The following is a 25,767-nucleotide window of genomic DNA, read 5'->3' as shown; positions in this document are numbered from 1 at the left end:
GATAGGAAGACCAAGAGCCCAAACTGAGACTCTCCACTAGATTCCCAACTGAAGGTAGGGCTGGGTATATAGTATTTGTTATGTTAAGTCTTCCTATGGGCTAAATAGAGATAAGAGTAGTTTGTCCACCACACGGCACCTGTGATAGCTGGGAAAAATGCTGAATCAAGGCATACTGGGATAGATTTGCTAATTCTAATTTTGAGACAGCATGAATTTAAAGGGGTATTCCAATTAGAACATGTTACCCCCTATCCAAATATTGGTGTCTGTCCAAGTGGCAGGACACCCAACAATCAATAAGTTATTCCCTATCTTTGGGGGGGGGGGGAGTTTCTGGTAGTAAACAGCAGTGACATCACCATCACCACTCTGTACATGGTATGTTAATACATCTATGACATGACCCCTCTCCAGGTGCTATCACCACTCTCCATATTATACTTTATATAGCAGTGACATCACCTTTTCCCATATGCTATACTATACAGCTGTGACTTCACCATTCTCCATGTTACATTATAAAGCAGTAACATCACCATTCCCTTATGTTATATTATACAGTAGTGACGCCATTGCTCTCCAAATGTCATACTATACAGCAGTGACATCACCATTCTCCAGATGTTATACTATGCAGAAGTGAAATCACCGCTCTACTGATGTTATATTATAAAGTAGTGACATCACCACTCTTCATATGCTATATTAATACAGCAGTGAAATCACTGCTCTGCAGATGTTCTTTTGTACAGCAGTGACATCACCACCCTCCTGATATTATAGTGTACAGCAATGACATCACCACTCTCCAGATGTTTTAGCATACAGCAATGACATCACCACTCTCCTGATATTATAGCATACAGCAATGACATCACCACTCTCCAGATGTTATAGCATACAGTAGTGACATCACCACTCTTCTGATATTATAGTGTACCGCAGTTATATCACTTTTCTCCATATACATTAATACAGAAGCGATTTCACCGCTCACATCCAAGCACAATGAACAATTCTGTCCTCCCTGCATGGGTAAATGCTAGGATGGAGTACCTTGCCAGTCACAATCATGGCGCTTTGAAACAGACGTTTACGTAACTACGTCAGATATACGTCCTAGCTGTTAGGGGGCGTGGCGTTACGTTTGTTTTGAAGCCTGTTGTCTGGAAACCGCGAATAAGATCGCAGATTATATCCTGGTGCCTGAAGCCCGGCGGCTGGAGCTGAGGGCGAGTAAGTAGTGGGGGGCAGTATGGGGCTGGGTAGAGGGGTATCAGGGTGATGTGGGGGACTTGTTAGAAGGGACGGCTGTATTATCTGTGTGATGTCGGGGGTGACTGTAGTATCTGTGTGATGTGAGGAGATGTGGTTAGGTAAGTGACTGTAGGATGGGGGTCCTATCAGAGAGATATTGGGGCTGATAGATGTGGGGAGAATGTATGGGATTAGGTGAAGCAGAGAACTTGTTTTTACAGTTTGGCTGGATGTATAGGTGGGGTATGGTAAGTAGGGCGCCTTTTATTACAATATTAGGGGTAGGTTGGTATTGGGCACCCAGGTACGGTGGGTAGATAATGGTGGTCCACCTGTCTGAGGTATAGTTGTTGTTTTCTGGGGACCCATCCCCCTCCTGGTGACGTCTCCTTCCTGCTGACAGCTCTCATTATGTCTGATGAGTTGTTCCTCACTTATAATTATGTCCCCAGCCTGGGCAGGGTGACAGCTGGGGGTGTGGTATCGGGTATATATGATCTGGTGAGGTCAGACAGGTGTAGTATTGGGATGGGGAATTATCCTTAATAATTATCTGTAAAGGGGTGTTCACACTACCGTTAGTGTCCGCTCAGTAGTGTCCGTGGCTATTTTCCGTACAAGATTTTACCAACGGACACTCGCTGGTGTGTTTGCAATTTCCATTAATTTCAATGGGATCTTATCTTGTGTCCATTTACAACCATGTCCGTTTTTTCAAGCAGATAGAATAATCCTACATGTAGGACTTTTCTGTCCGTTCAGCAAGTGTCCATTTTTTTTTTTTTCTTAACATTGAAGTGTATGGGTAACTGATAGCCATCAGTTACTGTCCGTTTGTGTCTGATGATCGGTGTTAGGTTTTTTTTTGTTTGTTTTTTTTTAAACTGACCTTCTGAGCAGACACCAACGGTAGTGTGAACCCTACCTAAGATGTCCCCAGCCTGGGGTAGAGTGACTGCTGGGGGTGTGGTATCGGGTATATATATGATCTGGTGAGGTCGGACAGGTGTAGTATTGGGATGGGGGGGTTATCCTTAATTATCTGTAAGATGTCCGCAGCCTGGGGTAGAGTGACCGCTGGGGGTATGGTATTGAGGTATATATAATCTGGTAAGGTCGGACAGGTGTAGCATTGGGATGGGGGATTATCCTTAATTATCTGTAAGATGTCCGCAGCCTGGGGTAACGTGACCACTGGGGGTATGGTAGCTGGGTATACATGATCTGGTGAGGTCGGACAGGTGTAGCATTGGGATGGGGGATTATCCTTAATAATTATCTATAAAATGTCCACAGCCTGGGGTTGTGCTATCGGGGTATATATGATGTGGTGAGGTAGGACACAAGTAGTATAAGGATGACATTTGGGAAGGGGGGGGGAATAGGAATTAAACTTAATAATTCTTTGTGAGAGGTCCACAGCGGGGTGTCCGGAGGGGGATGAGTGATAAATCCGTTATTGGAGAGCATGAGGTCTTTCTTACAATTAACCCTATGTAGTGTTGTGTTGTGTTGCCTCTAGATCCTCGGATTTATCAACGGTCACAACTCACAGATCTTGTTGCACCTGCGGCAAAGGACTGGGGGGTACATCCCCCAAACACAGACACGTCGTCTTCCCTGTAATGCATCTTTTCTTTGGCATATAAACATGGCGACTTCGGGAACAACGAAAACAGCATGGAAGCTGCGTGAGTGTTGCGGGACCAGGTGGGCTTATGTTGCTGGGCTGTTCTGTCTGGTAACATCTTTACTTTTCTTTTACAGAAGAAATAGTGGCTCATGCCAGCAATGTTGCAGCTCTGGCCCTTGGGAAGAGTTCTGGCCGCCTCCTGGCAACCGGTGGAGAAGATTGCCGCGTCAATCTGTGGTCTGTCAATAAACCAAACTGTATAATGGTGAGGAATCAAGTGGCTATGGCAAGATGGAACACCTACTTACAAACATAGTCCATGTTTAGATGACTATTCATTAAACTTAGAGGACCAGTTGTTGGCTTCTAATAGGAGCCGCTCCGCAGTTGGAATTTTTTTTCTAGTCTCCACCATTCCCAAGAAAACATAGCAGTTGGTTTTGGTTGTTGATACCCTACTCAGGCTCTTCACTGTCAGGCTAGGTTCACACCTGCGCTGGGTCTCCACTGGGGGATTTTATACCCCATCCCGCTTTAAAAATGCTTAGAGAAAGTCCTGCAAGCAGCGTGTAAAGCTGGTAGACCTTTATAGTCTGTGGGGTCCACGGGTCTTCGAGGGTAACCACTTTTTAAGTGGATTAAGTTTCCATTTGGAGGAGTCCCCATGCAGAGCCCCCCCAATGGAAACCCAAACGCAATTGTGAACCTAGCGTCAGGTGGACAGTGATAGGCAAGGGGTATGATTCAGAATTCCTGTCAGAGCTGAACCGTGTCATATCTCAGAATCACACCATCTGACATGCCCACCTTATAGTACAGAGTCTAATATGCAATTCAAACACCAAAACCAACAGCACTGACTGCTCAGGCATGGTGGGGCTAAAGAAGAAATTCTAACTATACTGGAATCAGTGGAGCAGTACCTATTAGTTGATGTAAAGAATTGGACTTGATGCAAGTTGTGAAAGTCCTCTTTAATACTTCCCAACCAAAATGGAGATCTTTCCATATGGTTTCTGTATTCTTCACTCTCGTCTTCAGTATTGCCTGGTTCTGATACTTCCAGAGCATCGTTCACTGGCTGACACATCCTGCTTTGTGTACTTACCAAAGGTTCCCCCTTCTGCTCCATGTGCCACCAGCGCTTCCACTACTTCAATCACTTCCTGTGCCAATAGCTCTCCCCCTTATTAAAGGGGTTATACTAGCTAAAAATATTGATGACCTATCCTATGAATAGGTTGTCAATACCATAGTGGTGGAGGTCCAGCACACGACACCCCCATCCCACAGCAGTACTTAAACATTGATGCATGTAAGGAGCAGGAATCCATCTGCTCCGTTCTGTGTAGTGGTCACATGAGGTACTGTATATCAGTTCTTATTCACTTGAAAGGGACCTAAGCTGCAGTGACTCAGTTTTACCACTACACAAAGGATGGGACTGTCTAATTCCTGATCCATTTTCAGCTACTGGGGGCTGCTGATGGGGGCTATCAGTAAGGGGTTGGCCACTTTCAGACCTATATTGAGAAACAAATGTTATTGTCGGTTTTCTAGATCTCTGCTTGCTGTCATTCATTCTGTTACTTCTAGTGGATATAAGTCTGTCCATGGTCATGTGATGAGCACACAGGTGCACAGCTGATTACCAGGCAGATGTCTGATTATTGTGCTGTGACTATAACGAGCGGCACCTCTGTGCTCATCACATGACCATGGACCATAAATCACATGACCATGGTCAGAGTTTTATCCACTATAAGTAACAGAATGAATGACAACAAGCCGAAATTTAGAAAACCGAGAGGAATTGATACAGAAAATATATTGGGAAAATTGTACAACTTTTTATTGTACAAACAATAATCAATATTGGTCTGAAAGTGGCCAACCCCTTTAAGAAATGTACATAATCTCCAAAAACCCCTTTAACATTGTTCATGTACATTGTTCTTCATAACAGAGTCTGACTGGGCACACATCCCCAGTGGAGAGTGTCCGCTTCAGCACGTCTGAGAAGCTGATTGTGGCCGGATCTCAGTCGGGTTCTCTGCGGGTGTGGAACATGGAAGAAGCTAAAAGTAAGTGTTTATATACCTAATATACAAGGCATGTACATAGGATAGATGTGTTTTATAATATACATGCCCATGGGGGACGTATATACGATGATGTATATGGGGGGGCTGTATATATTACAAACATACATCTCCTACATAAAATATGTAATCCCCATGTTTCAGATTATATTTTGAAGTAATACATATGACCAATCTTTTTTGGTTTTTTTTCTTAATAGTACAGAGGACATTAATGGGACACAAGGCCAATGTGTGCAGTCTAGATTTCCACCCGTATGGAGAGTTTGTGGCGTCGGGGTCTCTAGACACAAACATTAAGGTGCAGTGTTATTAACCCCTTATGTTTTCTATACAATCTACTTTACTGTGCTATAACTATTTATTGTAAACATCTGGTGCCCACAAGCTACTGCTCCTGTTCCAGTGCTGTCTGAACATATACAAAAATATAGTATACTAAGTTGTTTTGTTTTTTTGTTTTTTTAATAAAACAACAGAAACTAAAAAAAGTATTAATGTCCATGTAAATGGATGGCCATCCATTTACGTTTGTTTCTTGCATCTGTTAAAGGGATGTATAAAATGTGATCTTAATAGAGCCTTAGTCTCTGAGCATCAACCCATGTCCAGTATTTTTTCTAGAGAATCTGTCGTCTAACCCTATACAAAGACATGCAGAGCCAATTTAGACTCTTTCGATAAACTAAACATCACAACTTCCTCACGGTCCCGAAATTTTGCTGCTCTTAAATTAGGGAGTTCCATATTATGACTGCTTGTGCTAATCTGTTTATAAATTTATAATTGAGATTATTCAGGATGACGTCAAACAAAACTTAAAGGCTTGGCCTTTACCTCAAGATTAGAGATGAGTGAATAGTATTCGAAACTCTAGCTTCGAATACTATTCGCTCATCTCTACTCAAGATTTGTTATGTGCCAGTCTTGTTCAGTATGTTGAGTGGGGGTCTCTGTGGTGCCACTGCTCGTGCATCGTGGCACATCTTATTCCAGAAATACCCAATTAGTGACTACCTGTGGTATTCTAGTATTAATCCAGTCTTATTTCCATTTTTCCATTCCCAGCTTCTCATATATAAGGATATTTTATATGGCACTAAATGGAGTCCAACTATACTAGAACTCCACCTGCATACCCACAGGTCTGGTGTAGATGCATTCCCCTAGTCCTCCTGACTTCAAAGTGCTAATCTGTTATAGGGTTGTTATTGAGATGGTTCTGGATGACTTTTCTTCAAAAGGAAAAGTAGAGTCACTTGCAGGTTCATCCTTCACCTCCACATTTGCTATGTGCTAGTCCCATGTAACTGCTATTGTCATTTACATGTCTTTGCACCAAAATGTCTATTATAGAGGGTAGGGGACTTCCACTGTAAAATTCTCATCATCTTTTCTTCTGTGCAGCTGTGGGACGTGCGCAGAAAAGGGTGTGTGTTTCGTTACAAGGTAAGGCCTCCCCGAAAAAGTTTTATAGTAGGTTTCTATCCTTGTCTGGCTCTTCACTCTCTTTGCTTTATGTTCAGGGGCACACACAAGCCGTGCGCTGCTTACGTTTCAGTCCAGATGGCAAGTGGTTGGCTTCATCTTCGGATGACCACACTGTAAAGGTATGTGGGATTTCACACCTTGACCTGGGGTCCACAAAAGAACAGGACATGATGGGTCCTGAGGGAATTGTTGGTGTTCTGGGTCTGCCTTGCCCTACTAGACCCTAATATAAATCTGGGTCTGAAAACAGATGATGGATTTCTGAACCTTTAGAGATGGTGAGACCTGGTGCAGGCTACAGGCAGACAGCTGCATCATAGCTCAGCCCATAATATGTATGTACATAAGGGAAGTTTTCTGACAAAGTGGTCTTGAGTACACATGAGAGGATCCATTCCTGGCAATAGAATAGTCATTTGTACTGTAGCCCATTGATGCATGAATGTGTATTTATGTTGTTAGTTGTATATAGAAATGTCCATTTTTTTTCTCTCCTTCATATTTAAGATTTCTACTCGCTGTTGGTTAACAAGACTGTTCCATTTACTGAAAATAAATAAAGTTTATATATTATAAAGTTGGAGTTTTACTTCTTCTGGGGAAATGCATAAGACTGACTAATCTTCATAATTCTCCTAGCTCTGGGATCTAAGTGCTGGAAAGTTAATGGCTGAGTTTATTGAGCACACAGGGCCTGTGCAGATTGTGGAGTTTCACCCTAATGAATATTTGCTGGCATCAGCAAGTGGAGACAGGTAAACTGGGATTCTCTTTGGCATACAGTTTCCTTCTTCTGTCTTATTTCTGAATTGTGTGATATTGGGTATCTTTACTTTGTAGGACAGTTCGTTTCTGGGATCTAGAGAAGTTCCAGTCAGTGGGCTGTATGGAAGGGGAAGCCACACCTTTCAGGTGAGATAGTTTATAGCTGCCAGGACCATCAAAAGAAGATGGACTTAAAGGATATTTTGTGTTTTACTTGCATTTCCCTATGTCAGGCTGATTTTGTTATGTAGGGTTAGCCCAATGCTGTCACAATTGTTGGACATGGATCACCTTGTGTTTGCTAGATCTGGTTTGTTCTGCAGGTCCATCCTTTTCAGCAGTGATGGTGGCTGTCTTTTCTGCGGGGGCCGGGATGTTTTACGTGTTTATGGCTGGGAACCAGAGCGCTGTTTTGATACGGTGCCTGTCGCGTGGGGCAAGGTCTCTGACCTATCTATCTGCAACAACCAGCTGGTGAGTGGAATCAAGAGGCTGGTGCTCACTGACCCAGGATCTGGTTCCCACATAGAAATTTCTTAAGTTGAGCTGTACTTTATGACTTGCAGATTGGCGTATCTAGCACTCAGTCCAACGTGTCCTCTTTTGTTGTTGACCTGCATCGTGTGAAAATGACTGGATCAGGTACTCAGGGGTCTCTTCCAAAAGAAATGCCAGTCAGTCAGCCCACTCCAGCAGGATCATCCTTGAGACGGAACTACGAGCGACCATCAACTACTTGCACAAAGCCAAAGAGGTAGAAGCACAGTGAGCATTAGCCAGGAATGCCTAGGTCTCACAATCTCTCCCTCTCATATGTTGTAATATGACTGTGTCATTGTCACAGGGTTAGCCCAACCAGTGATGATGAGGAGAAGGAGTCACGAGCAGAAATCCAGAATGCAGAGGATTACAAGGAAATCTTCCAGCCCAAGAATACTATCTGTAAGCACATGCACAGTTTCCTCTCTTTTTGATAACTCATCTTATGGAACATCCTTTGTATTTCATTTGTCTTGCTTGCAGCTCGGACTCCCCCACGAAATAGTGAACCTTTCCCAGCTCCCCCAGAGGATGGTAAGATCACACCTACATGTCTTAGATATTTCACATGCACTAAGGCATTAAGGACACGATTGCCCTCTCCGGTTGTACCTGCCCCTACATCTGTGTTTCCCATCCTGTGAGGATGTCTACCAGAGAGGACAGTTCCTATTTTGTGATTTTACTATATTTTTTTGCTTTATAAGACCCTTCCATTTTTTTCTTTTGTATCCAGTGTGGGGGAAATAGTGCTAAAAATCAAGCCAGCATGATTGCCACCCACAAACCCTTATTATACTCTGGGGTCTGGAGAGGGATGAGTAAACTATTACTCACTGCTGAGGCCTGTGATTGCTCAGAGATGTCTCTGACAATGGATTTGGCAAGGTCAGCGCCGGAGCCCAGGAGAGCTGAATTACACTGTTAATTATGTTTAAACATCTCCCTGGGGCCTCTGATTATTAAATTCTGGAGTCTGAAAGTGGTTTGTGGGTGGTGAACCCCAAGAATTTTGGCTTTTTCTGACCCCAAAATTTTGTGAAAATCTATAAAGGGAACCGTATGGGCCACTATAGGGCATAATAGTGTGTATGTCTGGGGGTTACTATGGGACATTATAGTGTTACAATATGTAGAGGGGCCATTAACTGGCCATTAGACTGTGTGCAGGGGCCATCATCCTTAAAGAGGTTGTCCAGGAATTGGGTAAAAATACTTTATTTTCCTATTTTCTCCTCTAAAACTTGGGTGCATCTTATATCTTATAAAGCGAAAAATATGGTATGTGTGAATTCGTTTGAGGGAAAACCTGTGACTTTCTGGGTAGTACGTGAGGACTGTAAGTAAAAGAAGCTAGCAATCCAGAATTACTCAGTGTAATAACTTGTTTATAAAAGAGACTACTAATTTTAGGGTGATGTTTCATACCACAAATAACAGGCACCCCTTAGACACAGACGTAGCTAGTAGTAGTGTGGAAGAGGACTGGTATTTGTGGATTCTAATATTACACTAAAACTGGGTTACCATACTTTTATAGAATTATTTGGAATTGCAAAGCTTTTACCGTCATGTAAAATCATATTTTTGCACTGGTCAGAACTTGAGTATAGTGGGTCTTCTTGATACCTGAAAACTGGCATCACCTAATAACTTACCCATCTTATGAAACACTATCCATACAAGTCTCTCTTCTGCTCCCAGACCTCACTGTAGTAAAGGAAGCCGTTCCTGCCGCACCAGAGGTCGTTACTCCTGTTCCCATTACCAGGAAAAACGTATGTACTTTAATATGGATGAATATTGGGGCCTGGGGATCAATGGTCTCTGTTTCTGGCCTGTGCCTTTTGAGCTTGTGTTGCATGTATATATGACTTGCCTATTTTCTGAGAGCCTCTTTTATTTAGTCTGAACAGCTTAACAGACCCCCAGTTGCAGCTTCTACGCCTACTGTATGCCCGGACCCTCCAGCTGCTCCATCCATATCCAGTAACCCCCCAGTTATATCTGCAGCAAGGAACGAGCCCATTGGTCTTAAAGTTGCAGACTTTCTCCCAGTAAGTAAGCCTCTAATGGGCAGTCAGGTTATAACTTGAATCTTGGACAGAAACTCTTCCACTTTCCTTCCTGCAGGTTGTCAAGGGTTCATCCCCAGCAGAGATTGTGGATGAAGAAGCTGTATGTCAGATCCGAAAAGGCCATGACACAATGTGCATGGTACTGACTAGCAGAATGCGAAATCTGGATACTGTAAGAGCAGTGTGGAGCACAGGGGACGTAAAGGTAAGAAGCAGTTTATGTGTCCTGGAAATGGATTATCAGATGGGGGCGCTCTGAACTGTGCTGTTTATATTGTAGACCTCAATGGACTCTGCTGTGGCTGTTAATGATCTCTCTGTGGTTGTGGATCTCCTTAACATAATCAACCAGAAAGCGTAAGTACTCTCTCCAGATATCTCACTTCTCTCCTCATCTTGCTATTTGCTGACCACTCATTGTCTGGCTCAGGTCCCTGTGGAAGCTGGATCTTTGCCTCACTGTGCTGCCTCAGATTGACAAACTGCTACAAAGTAAATATGAGAGGTGAGTACCTTTTGTAGTGCAACAATAATTGTGTCCTGCCTACTTATCACCCCCTGAGTGTCATATCTCTCTTTTTAGTTATGTACAGACTGGATGTGTTTCCCTCAAGCTCCTCCTGCAGAGGTTCCTTCCTCTAATCACAGACACACTCTCAGCGCCACCTTCTGTGGGTGTGGACATTTCACGCGAGGAAAGGTAAGGCGTCTGTCTGAGTGCAATAATGTAGTAACATTGCTGTAATTGTCAATGATCGACTTCTCTCTGCAGGCTGATGAAATGTAAGCTGTGTTACAAGCAGCTGAAGAGCCTGTATGTGCTGGTGAAGAGCAAAGCATCACAGAGTGGACGATATGGGAGCGCCTTCTGGGAGCTGCAGCTCCTCATGTCAGGACTCGAGTGATGTGGGTGAATGATCCTGCAGAAATCAGCAGCTGAATGCAACACCCCGTGGCCTTGAAATAAAGTGAAAGACATTGGACACTGTGGCTTCTTTTTTATGGGGTGTTTTATGGTAAAAGCCCCATGACATTCCAAGGCTGCCCCAGCAGCAAGATCCAGAAGAGTCACTGTGTCTCTGTGAGATGTGTGCTTGTCACTGTTAAGTGTCTCCTTTATAGTCCAATTAAATTAAACAAGTGTCATATTTTACACGCGTGTGACCTGTCTTCTGTGTGCGACGTTACCCCAAATAACTCAAACAAAAGCAAGCATGCAGCAGAAATTCCTTATAAAATACTCTGTAATAAGTTTTAGTTCTCTAGAAATATACAAAAATATAAATGGACATGTACACGGGAAGCAGGCGAGGGATTATTGTAACCATCTAGTTCTAGTAGCTGTTCAGGCGAAGGTCAGGGAGGGCCGATCCGCTGCCGCACTGAAAAGAAACATATCGGTCAGTGATCTTCAGTGTTACACATTGATATTTCTTATGCCAGACTTAGTGTCTTCTCCAATAGCCGCTAAACACACCAGAATTACTGAGAGGATTCAGCCTTTCAATAATTCTTGTGTGTGCAGGTGCCAGAACTCTTATCTATGCCAGTCAGGCAGTGACAAAGATTTCTGGTATAACAGTTTTCCTGTTCCATCCTCTGTCTAAAAAAAAAAAAAAAAAAAAAAAAGTGACAAGTGGGGTGTAGGAGCTGAGATGTTCCATTGTGTGCCAACAATGCAGAAAGTTGAGGCCCCTTATTTCCATCTTCGAGGTGCACCTCACTTAGTAAATTTGGGCAACAGTATGTTATGTAGACAATTATGGTGGAAAGTAAGGACTCTGCCACAGCATCCTCCCAACAGATGTCTCTTAGCATCCTGCAGTATATACTGATATAATAGTGACACTACCTAAAGTACTGTGCAAACGTTTGTGTTACAAAGTAAGAATTCTTTCAGAAATGGAAGTGTTAATTGACAAAAATAAAAAGTGAATAAACAAAATTGATAAGTTTTAGATTTCTGTATTTGGTGTGACCGCCCTTTGCCTTCAAAACAGCATCAATTCTTCTAGGTCCACTTGCACACAGTTTTTAAAGGAAGTCAGCAGGGAGGTTGTTCCAGACATCTTGGAGAAATAACCACATATCTTATGTGGATGGAGGCTTGCTGAAATCCTGTCTCTCCAGGTAACTTCAGAAAGACTTGATGATGAGATCAGGGCTCTCTGTGTTGTCATTTCCAGGACACCTAGTTCTTAGTGACATTGGCTTTATGTTTGGGGTTGTCATACTGAAGAATAAATTTATAGCCACTTGGAAGCCTCCCTGCTGGCATTGCATGTATCTGTGTTACTGCCTCTATTTCTCACCATTAAGAACCACCATTAATCCTGATCAAATCCCCAACTCCATTTGCTGAAATGCATCCCCAAACTTGCAAAGAACCTTCACCATGTTTCACTGTTAGCTGCAGACATATTATACCGCTCTCCTGTCCTTCAGAGGACAAACTGCTTCTTATTTCACATTTAGACTTTTAAAGAGGAACTTTCACCTCCTGCAGCACATATGGTGTAATACACCGCTAGAAAGCCAAAAAGCTTTCCCCTTCTGTGTGCCTGGTGAAGAGCTATCTGTGCCGGTACCGTAGCTCTTCAGTGTCAGAAGGGCGATTCTGACAGTCTGTCGGGAAGGCTCCTCCTCACAATAGTGTCCATCGAGGGAGCATTCCTTACCACCTAGCATGATGGACACTACTGTGAGGAGGAGCCTTCCTGACAGACCGTCAGAAACGCCCTTCTGACACTGAAGAGCTATGGTAACGGCACCTATAGCTCTTCAGGGGGGACACAGAACTAGAAAGCCGAAAGTGCGTTTGAATTCAGCACACTGTTGGCTTTCTAGCGGTGTATTACACAGTATGTGCCTCAGTAGGTGAAAGATCCTCTTTAAGTCCGGAGCACCTTCTGCCATTTTATTGCACCCTAATACGTATGTTTTTATGCAGTTTAGTCACTTTGTCCTTGTTTCCATGTCTAAAGTATGTGTTCTTTTTTAGTTTTGCTGCAATTCTGCTATGAGGTCCACCACCAGACTTCTCCATACTGTAGATAGGTGTTCCTGAGATCCTGTTGGTTTCTGCGTTTTCCATTTTACAGTTAAGTAAGCATGATGTATCTTTCATCTGCTGCACTAAATTTCCTTGGCCAACCACTGTACCTACTGTCTTCAACATTGGCTATTTATTTCTGCCTCTTCAAAAGAGCTTGAGCAGCACATCTTCACACCCTAGTTTGCCCGGGAGACACCTTGCTTGATGCAATACAAGCACCTTGTGTATTGTTGCTGCACTCAGCCTTGCCATGATGTATGACCTGTGACATTAGGCACTCTTCCAAAATCATCAGAGTTCCACTGTTCCTCCTACAGTAATGTTTTAGTTTCGGTTCCTGGCATTGTCTGGGACTGAGATATTGACTTCCACTTTCTTTTTTTCAGGCAATGACATCACGTCCATTGGTCACATGGCCATTCTGAAGCTCAGTGCTATTCAAATGAATAGGGCTGTGCTGCAATACTAAACAATGTGCAGCTATCAATATATTTCCAGACAACCCCTTTAATGAATGTTTCATCTTACATATGACACTTAGGATTATTATCGTGTTCAATTATCGAAAAAAAAACGACTTTGTACAAGTATACCTAGAAGAAATGATGCTGTTGTGAAGGCAAAGGACAGTCACACCGAATATGGATTTGATTTAGATTCCTCTTTTGTTCATTCACTTTTATTAATTAAAGAAAGAAAAAAAAAAAAAAAACTTCCCACGATTAAGCTAGGTTCACACTACTTTTATTCAAGATCTGTTGCTCTCATCTATCTCAGGATGGACATTATAAGACAGATGCAGGTGAGGCTGCATTTGTTGGGAGTGCACTGTAATGTAATAAACATGAGAGAAGCTTTCTTGCATCATGCTTTTTTTTCCCCTTCTTTCCTTCCCTCCCCCTTCCAGTTACAAAAGCGAACAAACATGATGGAAGAGTAAATGGGTATGGACACAGACGGATGAGGCTCCTTCTGTGTCCATTACTCTACTATGATGGATGTTGCAGCATTTTTGCCACGCCTGCCTAAACCTATTGCACTGTACTATATGTAGTGCCTTTGCTATTATATTAGAAGGCAGCATATGATGCTAAGAGATACATGTTCTGGGGATATTCCCAGGGGGATGCTGTGGCCCTGATGGAATCGCCATCATCAATAATGTGTCACTTATAACAAGATGGTTCTGTATACCTGAGGTTGGCACCTTCTTACGCACAGATGTTGTCCTTGTGGCACGTGTGGAGGGGCTGTCACTCTGGAAAAGAACAAGCATAGACTATATGGTAAAACTTTTCTAATGCCACACAGTAACAATCATCATGTGCCTACTTTCCCCCTCAGGTGTGACAGGCAGCACTATCCACTTGCTGTGGAGGCCTCCTTGATCTGCTGTCAGGGCACCACATACTGATTTTTGGGTTATGTGTACAATACTTCTCCTGAGTTGCACCACTTCTCTGGAATGCTCTATCCCAGACAATCAGATTAACTCACAATTTCTACAGCTTCAAGCGCAAACTAAAGACACATCTTTTCAAACAGGCCTATCACAATTCCTAATGTAAGCCCTTCCGTACCGTAATTTGAATCCCTAAAATTAACCCTTCTCTGTTCACGCTCCCCCATTACCCCACACGATATAATTCCATTTCAGGCTAACTTTATATATCCAGACACCATCCACATGTTAAATGACATGACTGGTGACGGCTCATACAGTTTTATATATGTGTAATGACAGTAACATCTATTACAAAATTATCTGACCACTGTATAAGCAATGCTACCTCCGATGCTGCCCCTGCTACCTCTTGTGTCACCCCTCTACCTCATAGATTGTAAGCTCTTGCGAGCAGGGTCCTCAGTCCCATTGTGTGAAATGACATTCTTTGTCATGTATCTTTTTGTCTGTACTTGAACCCTATAAATTGTACAGTGCTGCAGAATATGTTGGCGCTATATAAATAAAATGCATTATTATTACCTCAGAACTCTCAGTGCCTGCTGGTGGGAGTTGCTCTATTTTTTTGCTTGGGACTCCCAATTCCACAGATCGGACTCTGTCCCCAAACCGTAAAGAACAGAGTGATTCATTTATATTCTGCTCCACTGGTGATACCTATAGACAAATAGAGAGATTGTTACTAGAGCAAGTTCCAGCTGCTACCCACCTGTAATGGGGTGGGTGTGGAGAAGGGGGAGTTTGCATGGTTTGATGGTTTTGGAAATCGCAGCATATCCGATTAGCGCATTTTTCCGCAAGGTGTGGATGGGATTCCCCAGCCTCAAGCTAAAGTTTTGTCTTTGCCAGAACCTTGGCGGCTTTATCGTAGTGTCTGCCTGGAAATCGGCAAAGAAAAAAAGTCCTGCAGGGAAGATTTTTTTTCCTCCGACAGTTTTAGGCTAAGGCCCCACAACCAAAAAAGCACTGTGAAAAAAAAACTGCGGTGGAAACACATTGTGTGGTTTCCTTTATGCAGTGCTTTTCACATAAAGTCCACAGAGTTTTCCTCTTGAAATCACAGCATGCGGATAAATGCAAATGCACTAGAAATCAACACACATTCAACTCCAGGTCAAACAATGACACGATATGTGCAGTTTGTGTTAACCCTTTATAGAAAGTAAAGAAAATAAGGGGCCACACGGTGGCTCAGTGGTTAGCACTGCAGCCTTGCAGCACTGGAGTCTTGGTGTTCAAATCCCACCAATGGCATAAAACCATCTGCAAGGAGTTTGTATGTTCTCCCCGTGTTTGCATGGATTTCCATCCCATATTCCAAAAGACATACTGATAGGGAAAAAATGTACATTGGGAGCTCTATGTGGGGCTCACAATCTACATAAAAAAAAAAAATAAAGTAAAGAAAATGGAGCATTAGGCTATACGATAAAATAACCGTGCCAGCGGTTTTCATTAACCCCTTTCCACCACAGTCATTTCTCAATTTTTACTCCTTGCTCTCCAAAAGCCATAACTTTTTTTATTTCTCCGTTCATTTAATATGTTTGTAGCTCAGGAGTTTTCAGATGCAGGGACTTTTTATTTTTATTTGAGACCTAGGGAAAGGGGGAGCTTCAATTCTTTATTTATTTATTTTTTTGAATTTTTAAAATATTGTAGTATAACACTTTTTTTGTTACTGTTTTATTAGCCACCCTTCTACTCTGCTTTAGAGCAGCCACCATATTTAAAGATCCGACACCTCCTGTACTATATAGGCAGATGTAGGGGAGGGGTTAAAAACATTCCCTATAGAAACTGAAAAAAGTGAGATTTCACTTTACTTTGAAGATTTACATTATTTCTGAGAACTTCTTGACATCCGTGTTGCATGTTGTTGACCAATTTGACACCTCTTCCAGTGTATGAAGATTGGACTAAATTCAACATTTCTTCTGCATTTTTGGGATTTTCTTCATAAACTGCAATTTTTATGTCATCTCACATGTTCTCTATGGGATTGAGGTCAGAGGATTGGAATAGCCAAGATGTTGTTCCATTACTAGTATGTTTTAGGTCATTTGAAGCTCATTGCATAGGGCAACGCTCAAGTCAATCGAATTTTTGTATTCATACCGTGGCTTGACATCAGTGCTTGGGATCATTTGACATATTGTCAAAAAAACAAAACAAAAAAAAACAACATCTTTTGCTGTCATTATATTGAGAAGGGAGCATTGTGTGACTATTCTGCATCTGAGTCATTTGATCTCACCTGTACAAGCAGTAGAGCCTTCCCATCTCGGCTAAGTGCTTCCTGCAGCAGGTATGTTAGCTTGGAGTTGCGATATGGAACATGGGCCTGCTGAGCTCGCAGGGCTGAGAAGACGTCACCCAGAGCAGATAGAGAGCGGTTGATGCACTGAGCCTCCCGCAATCGTTCTCCCGCTGCTCCTGACCGTGACACCCGCTCTGACCCAGCCAGGTCCACCAGATAGAGCTTTCCTATTGGGAAGATGAAGCCAGTTACATGTGAACCAGTAATAAATGAACCATTCTAAAGACCACTGGAGGGTAACTCTACAATGTCTGCTCTCAGTGTCACTTACCTGTTGTACAGATCCCAGTACTGGTCTCCCGCCCCTTGGCTGTTAAGATAAGAAGGGCATGGGACCTGGAGCTGTGGGCATTAGCGTTTGTGTGTTCTGTGGCTCGTTGTTTCCGTCCAAGCTCCAGAATCTGAGAAAGAAAGATACATATGTCATATATGAACATCTTGTACAGGAGAGGTTCTGCTTTTTAGTTACACCAGGAGCATTGTGTCCTCACCTTATTTATGTCCTGCATGTTCCTCACACTGCGCTGTGTCAGCCCTGGCACATACAACTCCCCAGCACCTCCTGGAGCCATCTTTATTTCCAGAGAGCTGTGACAGTCAGAGCCCAGAAGATCCCTGTCAGACACAGAGAATAGTTAGAGGAAGATGGTGGCCTTACAGAGTTGATATGAAAAGATATAGGAAAATGTGATCACAGAGAGTCGATATTGAAAAATTGTGGCCACAGAACGTGCTTAGCGGAAGATGGCTGCCATAGAGTGTAGTTAGAGAAGATGGTGGTCCTGAACAATGGATATAAGAAGAAGGCCAACGAAGGAGAATACAGAAAAACAGCACCATGGGATGTGATAGACGCGGATTGCAGATGTAGGTAGATGGCCACAGTAGTTATAGAAATTTTATATGCCGTCTTCCTATAGATGTTTATAAATGGGCAAAACAGATGGGTCAACAGACGTAATGATGAAATGTCAGCCATTGGATTTTTCAATCCCTTATGTTATTGTAACAAACAACTGGATGACAGATAACCATGAACATACCCTGCTTTACCATAACATGGAGCAGCACTAACCTCAGCGTCTCATTGTAGATTTCAGCCATGCTGATGGTCAGGTGATGCTCCCAGCTTCTGGATCGTTCACTCACCACTGACAGCAGCAGGTGAAGGGCCCTCTGGTTTATCCCAGGATTAACAGCAGTGCCCTAAAGTAAGGACATAAAATATTACCTTAGGCCCTCACTTGTGCGTATAGCTGTTATACTATAGCAGATACTCTTCTCTCCAACAGCCCTTACCTCCATACTGTATGTTTTACCAGAGCCTGTCTGGCCATAGGCCAGAATACAGACATTGTACCCATCCAGACAGGAGGTGATGAGTGGAGATACCTCATCAAACACCTGCAAAAACAGAACTTATCAGCAACCTGAACTCCTCACCATGCCTCCTCCCTAGGCCTCTCCCCTCCTTGTACCTCCTCCTGTGTTGTGCTGGGTGGGAAAACTTTGTCAAGTTCAAAACTCTGGATTTTTCCTTTGTTTGTAATGTGTAGGATCCCATCATCATCACGGTCAAAGGTGACGACATTCTTTGCGCCTAGACCGGTTCCATCCCCAGATGTGACTGGCCGAACACGGGCGAATACACGGATGTTGCCTGATGAGAAAAGACAGGAACTTGTATGTAACATATGCTCTCCACATCATTCTCCCCATACTATAACTGTACATGGACAGACAACATAACCAGGGTTTGATCGATGAAGTGCATTGTACAGTTCAGGACCTGGTGTCTCCTGTCTGGAGTCTTCCACGCTCACCTGACCTGATGTCATTACCTGATAGGTTGTGCTGATCACTCACCTCGGAGACGCACCAATTGGTTGTGACACTCTTTGCGCAGGTAAAGTTCTCGTTGGTATTTGGAGAGTAGCTCAGTGTTGGTGTCTTGAACACGTTTCACAGCTTGGGAAAACTAAAAAAAAAAAAAAAAAAAAGACAGCAACATTATGGAGGATAATGTCAGATTCCCCACTACCCTTTCATGTGATGTACCAATTCACACACCTCGTCACGGGCTTCTCGCATGGCTTCATACAGCAGGCCTGGGAAGTCTCGCACCTGTTTCTTCAGAGCATTGTAGTCATGGGTCAAAGTGCGCAGCGCTGGTTGTAACATGAGGAGATTCCTGCGGACACCTAAAACCATCAGTGAGAGGGGAAATTATCAGTGAATATGTTATCATGGGGAACAGAAAAGTTCATCCAGACTTTACAACCTATTTCTAAAAACATGGGCCATGTGGACAGAAGTCAAAGCACATACTGTATATTTATTAAAGAGAATGGAGGTGAAAGGAGGAAACGTAGCAAGTGAATCTAGGTGAACAAGTGATCAGTACTAAGTGGAGGATGTAGAGATTAACAACAAGTGACAAAAAATAAAACAAAGCTCAGCAGCAAGTGATTGGAAGTGTATAAATGATCAGGATAGGGTTTTGCGGCAACATGGTCTCACCATCCAAGCTCTGATGTACAGCTCTCATCTCCTCCTGGGCTCGCTGAAATGCTTCAGACACTGCAATCTCCTTCTCCTCTTGCAGAGAATGGAACTCCTTCACCATTTGCTCCTGGGCAAGATCAAGCTCTGAAGCATACAACGCCACCTATATAGAAAGAGGTTTATGAATGCAGTCATATTACTAGCATTGTTCTTAAAAATGAAGGATTTTTAATTGGCTGGATTGGACTCCAAATCATCCTTCAGATCCTTACAGAGTCACCAACCAGACAGACCTGATCTGAGCTCGAGAGGATTTTGGGGGTCCTGACCTGAGCACGGAGCTTGGCCACCTCTTGTTGTTCATTTTGTAGTTGCCTCTTCATGTCTTGCACAGCCTGGTTTTGTCTATCCAGCTGTTCCTGAAGGTGGAGGCTCCTGGCCTCTGCTTGGCTCAGAGCAGCCTTCATCTTGCCAGATTCAACCTCAACTGTCTTTACCACATACTGCAATAGAGGTCACATAATACACATATCACACATCACATATTTCAATGGTCTAAAGATCTACCTGAGCACAACTATCAGAATTCAGGGTTAACCAGCTAAAATACAACATGACCACAACTTGTGAATACAGACTATGTTTGATGACTCCTGTTGACATCTACTCTAATAACTCTAATGTGTTTAGCTATATATATAAATATTTGTTTTAGAAAGTTAAAAATCTTTTAGAAATGTGGTATTTATTTAGATAGAAGCCACCTCTTTTATTGTCCTACATGCTGCTGTGCAAAAGTTTCAGGAACAAAGTGAATGACTAAAAGGGAAATCTCAATCATATTACCCTTTGAGGAGTCCTGGAGGTGATGATATGGCCACCACAAGGCCCTGATCTCAACAACATCCAGTCTGTCTGGGATTACATGAAGAGACAGGAGGATTTGAGCAAGCCTACATCCACAGAAGATCCGTGGTTAGTTCTATAATATATTAGGAAGAATCTTCCTGCTGAGATCCTAGAAGAATTGATGCAGCTTCAAGGGTAAAGGGTCACACCAAATATTTATTTAGATTTCTCTTACATTCATTCACTTCATTTAGATAATTGTAAAAAAAGAAAATATTAACACTTCTATTTTTGAAAGCTTTTATACTTTGCAGCATTTTTTTCCACACTTGTCTCAAACTTTTGCATGCTGTTGAATGTCTCACTAGTATTACCGTAACTAAGGACATTGAGAAAACATAAAACGTATTTCTGTCTGAAAAGTTCTTTACACTGTCCTATTCTAGACAACATTCGTTCCCACTAATAAAATGGTTCCTGTGATATTTGTGTAGTCATATATCAGACATGGGGAGGGTGTTTTGTAGGGAGACTTATTTATTAACATACTATTTATATCCTGATTTCTAAGAATAAAACTCTGAGGACAAGAATATTTGTGAATAAATTATATGTCCCCTGCACTACAAACCACCAGTGGCTGTATGACATGTCTTCCCTTTTTCTGGAATCTTTTAAAAACTGAATTATTGTTGTTTCCACTGTCTATCTACCCAACCTAACCATGAAATTTCTATTTTAGACAGTGATCTCACAGGAGGCAACATGCCTGCTGTCTTGGGTTTATGTGTGACTCAGACCTTTAGTTTGTACAATAACTTGCACGCTCATGTCACCTGCACCTCAAAATATCTTGAGAAATCTCCCTTTCCTTACCATGGGAACAATAAAGACACTTATTTGTCTCTCTGATTCATTCTCGCCTTGACTACTGTAACTCCTTACTAATCGGTTTTTCCTTCAATAAACTCTCCCCTCTACAATCTATTCTGAATGCAGCGGCCAGGCTCATCTATCAGTCTAGACGCTACAGCCAGTTTGTGTCAGTCACTACATGGGTTGCCTATTCGATATAGAATAAAATATAAACTTATTAACCTCATCCACAAAACTATCCTTGGCTTTGTACCACCCTATATCTCTTTGCTCATTTTTGTCTACCATCCTACACTTATTCTTAATATCTGCCAACGACCTGAGACTAACAACCTCTATAATCAGAACCTCCCATTCCCGTCTCCAGGACTTCTCTTTCGCTGCACCATTACTCTGGAATGCTTTATCCGGGACAATCAGATTAACACCAAACGTCTGCAGCTTCAGGTACATCCTAAAAGCACTTCTCTCCATGAAGGTCTATTACATTTTCTAATCTAACATTTCTGCACTTCTGCATTTATGCTCCCTAAACTAATCCTCATCTGTTCATTCTCACCCCTCCCCATTATCCCACAGGACTTGATTCCTTTACCTAAATATAACCCTCCATGCCCAGGCACTTTGGATCAGTACATAAAAGGATATAAGCTGGTGACTGTTCCATACAGCTCTATTTGTTTGTTAACCTTATCTCTTGGCTGGACCACTGCACATCTATCTCTTGTGTCATCCCCTTCTCATAGAGTGTAAGCTCTTGCAAGCACGGCTGTCACTCCTATTATGCAAATTGATTTAATATTGCAATGTCTCATTTTGTCTGTACTTAAACCTATGATTTGTAATATGCTGCAGAATATGTTGTTGCTATATAAATATCATTATTATTAGGGGGCATGCTAATGGTGTATGTATCAGAGACTAGGTTATGGAATCACAGCTGAGAAGGTGCCAGTCTTGACTTTTCAGCTGCCAGAAGGAACAAGGCAAAATATTCTTGTACCAAGTAATTTACAAGTCATTTTCACATAACAGATGATGATTCACCCCAAACCTTTATCTGTGGCTGCTGAGAGAGTTGATACTCCCGTAATCTGCGATTTAGCCTCTCCTCTTCCTCCACTTTCTCACGTACTGAGTCCCTCATTCGGAGTTCGGCTTCGGCAAGTCTCTCGGATTTCTGCTCCACTTCTTGTTGCAATGCGCAAATTAGCGTCTTCCTCTCACTCTCCTCCTGCTCCATATGTAATAGACGTTGCCTCATAGCCGCCAGCTCCTGGAACACAAGTACAAGTATCCAGTAAGCATGGGAGATTTACTGGTGTAGGTACAATGATGTGATGTTGGACCACAAATGATTGGGCCCAAACCTACCGCCCTGGGGTTGTGGTGAAGACATTGTGTTACCTGGTTATTTTCACATTCTAGTCGCCTCTTCAGCTGCTGTAGCTCCTGTCTCAGACGTCCATTCTCCGATACGAGAAGGTCACGATGCTTCTCTAAATCTGTTCCCCCCTGAGTAAAAGACCAGAGGCACATCATTCCTGACTCCATGATGCAGGTGCAAGAGAAATTGAGTATGTCAAACCATTCCTCCTTTGAAGGTTCTCTGAGTTACCTATTTTTAGGCATTGCTGTTCACTGATCAGTATTTTCCACTAGGTGCTATTACAGAGCAGCATTTAGGAAAGGTCTGTATGGCGCTTTTTTCACACAAATGAACATAAAAACGCATGTTTTTTTCTACACCAAATAAACCCACCCCACCCTGTACATGCCCTCACTATGCCCCTTTTTGGGAAATCTAGCGAAGGCAGCACAGATTTAAAAAAAGTAGCTATTTTTGGGGGCAAAATCCCAATGGTTGTCACAGTACATTAATCAGACATCTGCCTGGTAAAAAGCGTAGCACTGGGGTGCCCATCACCTGACCCTGGACTGTATATCACAATACCATGGACTGTATATCACATGACCCTGGACTGTATATCACAATACCTTGGACTGTATATCACAATACCATGGACTGTATATCACATGACCCTGGACTGTATATCACAATACCATGGACTGTATATCACATGACCCTGGACTGTATATCACAATACCATGGACTGTATATCACATGACCCTGGACTGTATATCACAATACCATGGACTGTATATCACATGACCCTGGACTGTATATCACATGACCCTGGACTGTATACCACAATACCATGGACTGTATACCACAATACCATGGACTGTATACCACATGACCCTGGACTGTATATCACATGACCCTGGACTGTATATCACAATACCATGGACTGATTTTCATTCAGAAGTGATATAGAAATTTAAGCTCTCAATTGAGAAACAAGGGAAAAAATTAAGAAATGCAGGATTACCCAGAAAGGAGCCAGAATTTGTTAATAAAGTAACCAAAATGAAAAGCTGTTTGGAAATTTAGGTACACCTTAAGTGAAAGCGCTAGAAATGTACTGGTGCGATTGACCTACCAGCTGGATGTGAAGACTAGATATCTCTTCAGACTGACGTTGCATCTGCAAAAAACAAACACAAACTATAAGAGTGGTTGCGCAACCTTGGGGGAAATCAAGAAGTGTGACTACACAGCCCAAAGGAATGACCACACAACCCATAAACCCTAAATTATGACCACACAGACTATAAAGGTGACTACGCAAGTCATAAAGGGCAACCCACCAGCCCATAAAGGTGACCACACCTCACCTCTTGAAACTTCTTGCACATCTCTTCATGTTCTTTCTTCTTCTGTTCTAACATGTCCTGCATGTCATGTAACTTCACTTGTAACATATGCTCTTCCAAACACCGTCCCATTCCATGGCTGTCACCTTCAAGCTGTCTAGTTTCTGCCGGGTGCTCACACTTGGTCTGTTTCTTGTCATCATTGTCACGTAGTAGTTTTGGCTCTGCCTGAAGTCTCAATAGCTGTAGCTGTACTTTGAAGTCTCTTGTGGTTTCATGCTCAGGCTGTCTCTTTCCTGGAGGAGTTTTCCCCTCCTGCTGTGTTCTCGGTTCTTGGACCTTTGCCATTAGCGGCCTCTGTTTTCCTCTCAGCTCTTGTATTGTGTCCCTGTCCAGAGGCCTCTGCCCAGACTTCTCTATTTCTGGGAGGACTTGACTGTCTTGTTTCAGGGATCCCACCATGGTCAGAGGGATAGGAGCACTATAGGTCTTCCCCACCACGCACCACCAGCAGCCTGACATACATAACAAAACAGCAGGTGGTTAGAATATACTTCTGCACACAAGGCAGGGGTCATACACATTTATACAAACATGGATGACAGCGTACAAGGTTCATAGTCTGAATTCGGACTCCTGCAAACAGGAATGTGGTTCCCAAAAAGCAGCAACATTGTCCTTTTAAATAGTTCGTTGAATACCAGCCCTTAGAATCTGTATGATGTATACAGGCACTTATACAGTGCATACTGACCCTCAGAACTTGTATGGAGTATACACACACCATATATACTGACCCTGAAATGTTATAGTGTATAAACATACAGCATATACTGACCCTCAGAACTTATACAATGTATATACATACAATGTATGCCGACCCTCAGAATTTATACAGTGTATACAAATACAACATATACGGAAAACTCATATAATTTACACTAACCCTCAGAACTTATACAGTGTACACACATACAAAATATACCAACCTTCAGAACTCATACAATGTATACTGGCCCCAAATACTTACACAGTATATACCCATACAACATATACCGACCCTGAGAATTTATACAGTATATATACATACAATGTGCACTGATCCTCAGAACTCATACAATGTATATCAATGCAATGGATACTGACCCTGAGATCTTATACAGTCTATATACATGCAATGCATACTGACCCTCAGAACTCAAACAATGTATGCTGGCCCTGAGAACTTATACAGTGTATACAAATACAATGTATACTGACCCTCAGAACCCAAACAATGTATACTGATACTGGGAACTAATACAGTGTATACACATACAATGCATACTGACCCTCATAACTCATACAATGTATGCTGGCCCTGAGAAGTTATACAGTGTATACCGGCCCTCAGAACTCAAACAATGCATACTGACCCTCAGAGCTAATACAATGTATATCAATGCAATGGATACTGACCCTGAGATCTTACACAGTGTAAATACATGCAATGCATACTGAGCCTCAGAACTCATACAATGTATGCTGGCCCTGAGAACTTATACAGTGTATACAAATACAGTGTATACTGACCCTCAGAACCCAAACAATATATACTGACCCCGAGAGCTTATACAATGTATACACATGCAATATGTACTAGCCCTCATAACTTGTACAGTGTACAAATATATTATAAACCAACCCTCTGAACTTATACTGTGTATACACGTGCAATATTATAGCCCTAAGCACTTATACAGTGTATACATAGACAATGTATATCAGCCCTTAGAGCGCATACAGCATATACAAATACAATGTATACCTGTCTTTAGAACTGTACCATGTATACACATACCATGTATCCTAGCCCTCAGAACTCGTACAGTGTATACACATACAGAACATATATGCATACTGTCTCTCATCTGCTCCTAGTTAACCCTTCAGTTAATCATTAGCAGTTATCTATGACTGGTGTAAGATATGATAGGAAGGAGTAAGAAGAAGATTTTAGAGAATGTCAGGACAGCAACAAGGAAACAAATGCCATTCACATGAGCGCAGCTGAGAGGAATTTCTTTCCACAGTACTGGATTGTTCCTTACTGCCACCACTGCCTGAGCTT

At 42.4% G+C, this 25,767-nt stretch overlaps 2 protein-coding genes across 5 annotated transcripts in view; one reads left to right on the top strand and one right to left on the bottom strand.

Annotated features, from left to right (window-relative positions):
- Positions 1–2,690: 2,690 nt before the first annotated feature.
- KATNB1 (katanin regulatory subunit B1) lies at positions 2,691–11,038 on the top strand. Its single transcript, XM_075282228.1, has 19 exons — positions 2,691–2,951; positions 3,028–3,158; positions 4,860–4,977; positions 5,196–5,296; positions 6,403–6,444; positions 6,522–6,605; positions 7,126–7,241; positions 7,327–7,398; positions 7,575–7,725; positions 7,818–8,005; positions 8,096–8,193; positions 8,275–8,325; positions 9,496–9,569; positions 9,699–9,848; positions 9,925–10,074; positions 10,150–10,226; positions 10,300–10,374; positions 10,453–10,569; positions 10,642–11,038. The coding sequence occupies exons 1-19, from the start codon at positions 2,912–2,914 to the stop codon at positions 10,772–10,774; spliced, it is 1,968 nt and encodes a 655-aa protein (XP_075138329.1). The 5' UTR covers positions 2,691–2,911; the 3' UTR covers positions 10,775–11,038.
- Positions 11,039–11,095: 57 nt separating this feature from the next.
- The window catches only part of KIFC3 (kinesin family member C3), a 46,977-nt gene continuing 32,305 nt past the window's right edge, over positions 11,096–25,767 (bottom strand). For 3 of the 4 annotated variants that reach the window (XM_075282224.1, XM_075282227.1, XM_075282226.1), the window contains 17 exons: positions 23,679–24,172; positions 23,444–23,488; positions 22,347–22,454; positions 21,994–22,215; positions 19,544–19,717; positions 19,230–19,377; positions 18,780–18,910; positions 18,576–18,687; positions 18,188–18,369; positions 18,009–18,113; positions 17,785–17,915; positions 17,201–17,324; positions 16,981–17,110; positions 16,647–16,876; positions 14,912–15,046; positions 14,119–14,182; positions 11,096–11,251 (listed from right to left, as the gene is read on the bottom strand). In XM_075282224.1, the coding sequence (XP_075138325.1) occupies positions 11,226–11,251; positions 14,119–14,182; positions 14,912–15,046; positions 16,647–16,876; positions 16,981–17,110; positions 17,201–17,324; positions 17,785–17,915; positions 18,009–18,113; positions 18,188–18,369; positions 18,576–18,687; positions 18,780–18,910; positions 19,230–19,377; positions 19,544–19,717; positions 21,994–22,215; positions 22,347–22,454; positions 23,444–23,488; positions 23,679–24,172 (2,561 nt within the window). In that variant the 3' untranslated portion in view covers positions 11,096–11,225. The remainder of the gene's footprint in view (positions 11,252–14,118; positions 14,183–14,911; positions 15,047–16,646; positions 16,877–16,980; positions 17,111–17,200; positions 17,325–17,784; positions 17,916–18,008; positions 18,114–18,187; positions 18,370–18,575; positions 18,688–18,779; positions 18,911–19,229; positions 19,378–19,543; positions 19,718–21,993; positions 22,216–22,346; positions 22,455–23,443; positions 23,489–23,678; positions 24,173–25,767) is intronic. The other variant, XM_075282225.1, reaches the window with a different exon arrangement.

The sequence above is a fragment of the Leptodactylus fuscus genome, chromosome 7 (genome assembly GCF_031893055.1).
Source record: "Leptodactylus fuscus isolate aLepFus1 chromosome 7, aLepFus1.hap2, whole genome shotgun sequence".
Taxonomy (NCBI): domain Eukaryota; kingdom Metazoa; phylum Chordata; class Amphibia; order Anura; family Leptodactylidae; genus Leptodactylus; species Leptodactylus fuscus.
The sequence above is the reverse complement of the archived record's forward strand: the minus strand, read 5'-3'. Positions and strand labels throughout refer to the sequence as shown.

Bases quoted from the DNA above. Each gene is read 5' to 3' on its own strand.
- KATNB1 (XM_075282228.1), top strand. From the start codon at position 2,912: ATGGCGACTTCGGGAACAACGAAAACAGCATGGAAGCTGC. The intron at 10,075-10,149 runs GTAAGAAGCAGT...TTTATATTGTAG, and splicing joins GGAGCACAGGGGACGTAAAG to ACCTCAATGGACTCTGCTGT. The intron at 10,570-10,641 runs GTAAGGCGTCTG...TTCTCTCTGCAG, and splicing joins GACATTTCACGCGAGGAAAG to GCTGATGAAATGTAAGCTGT.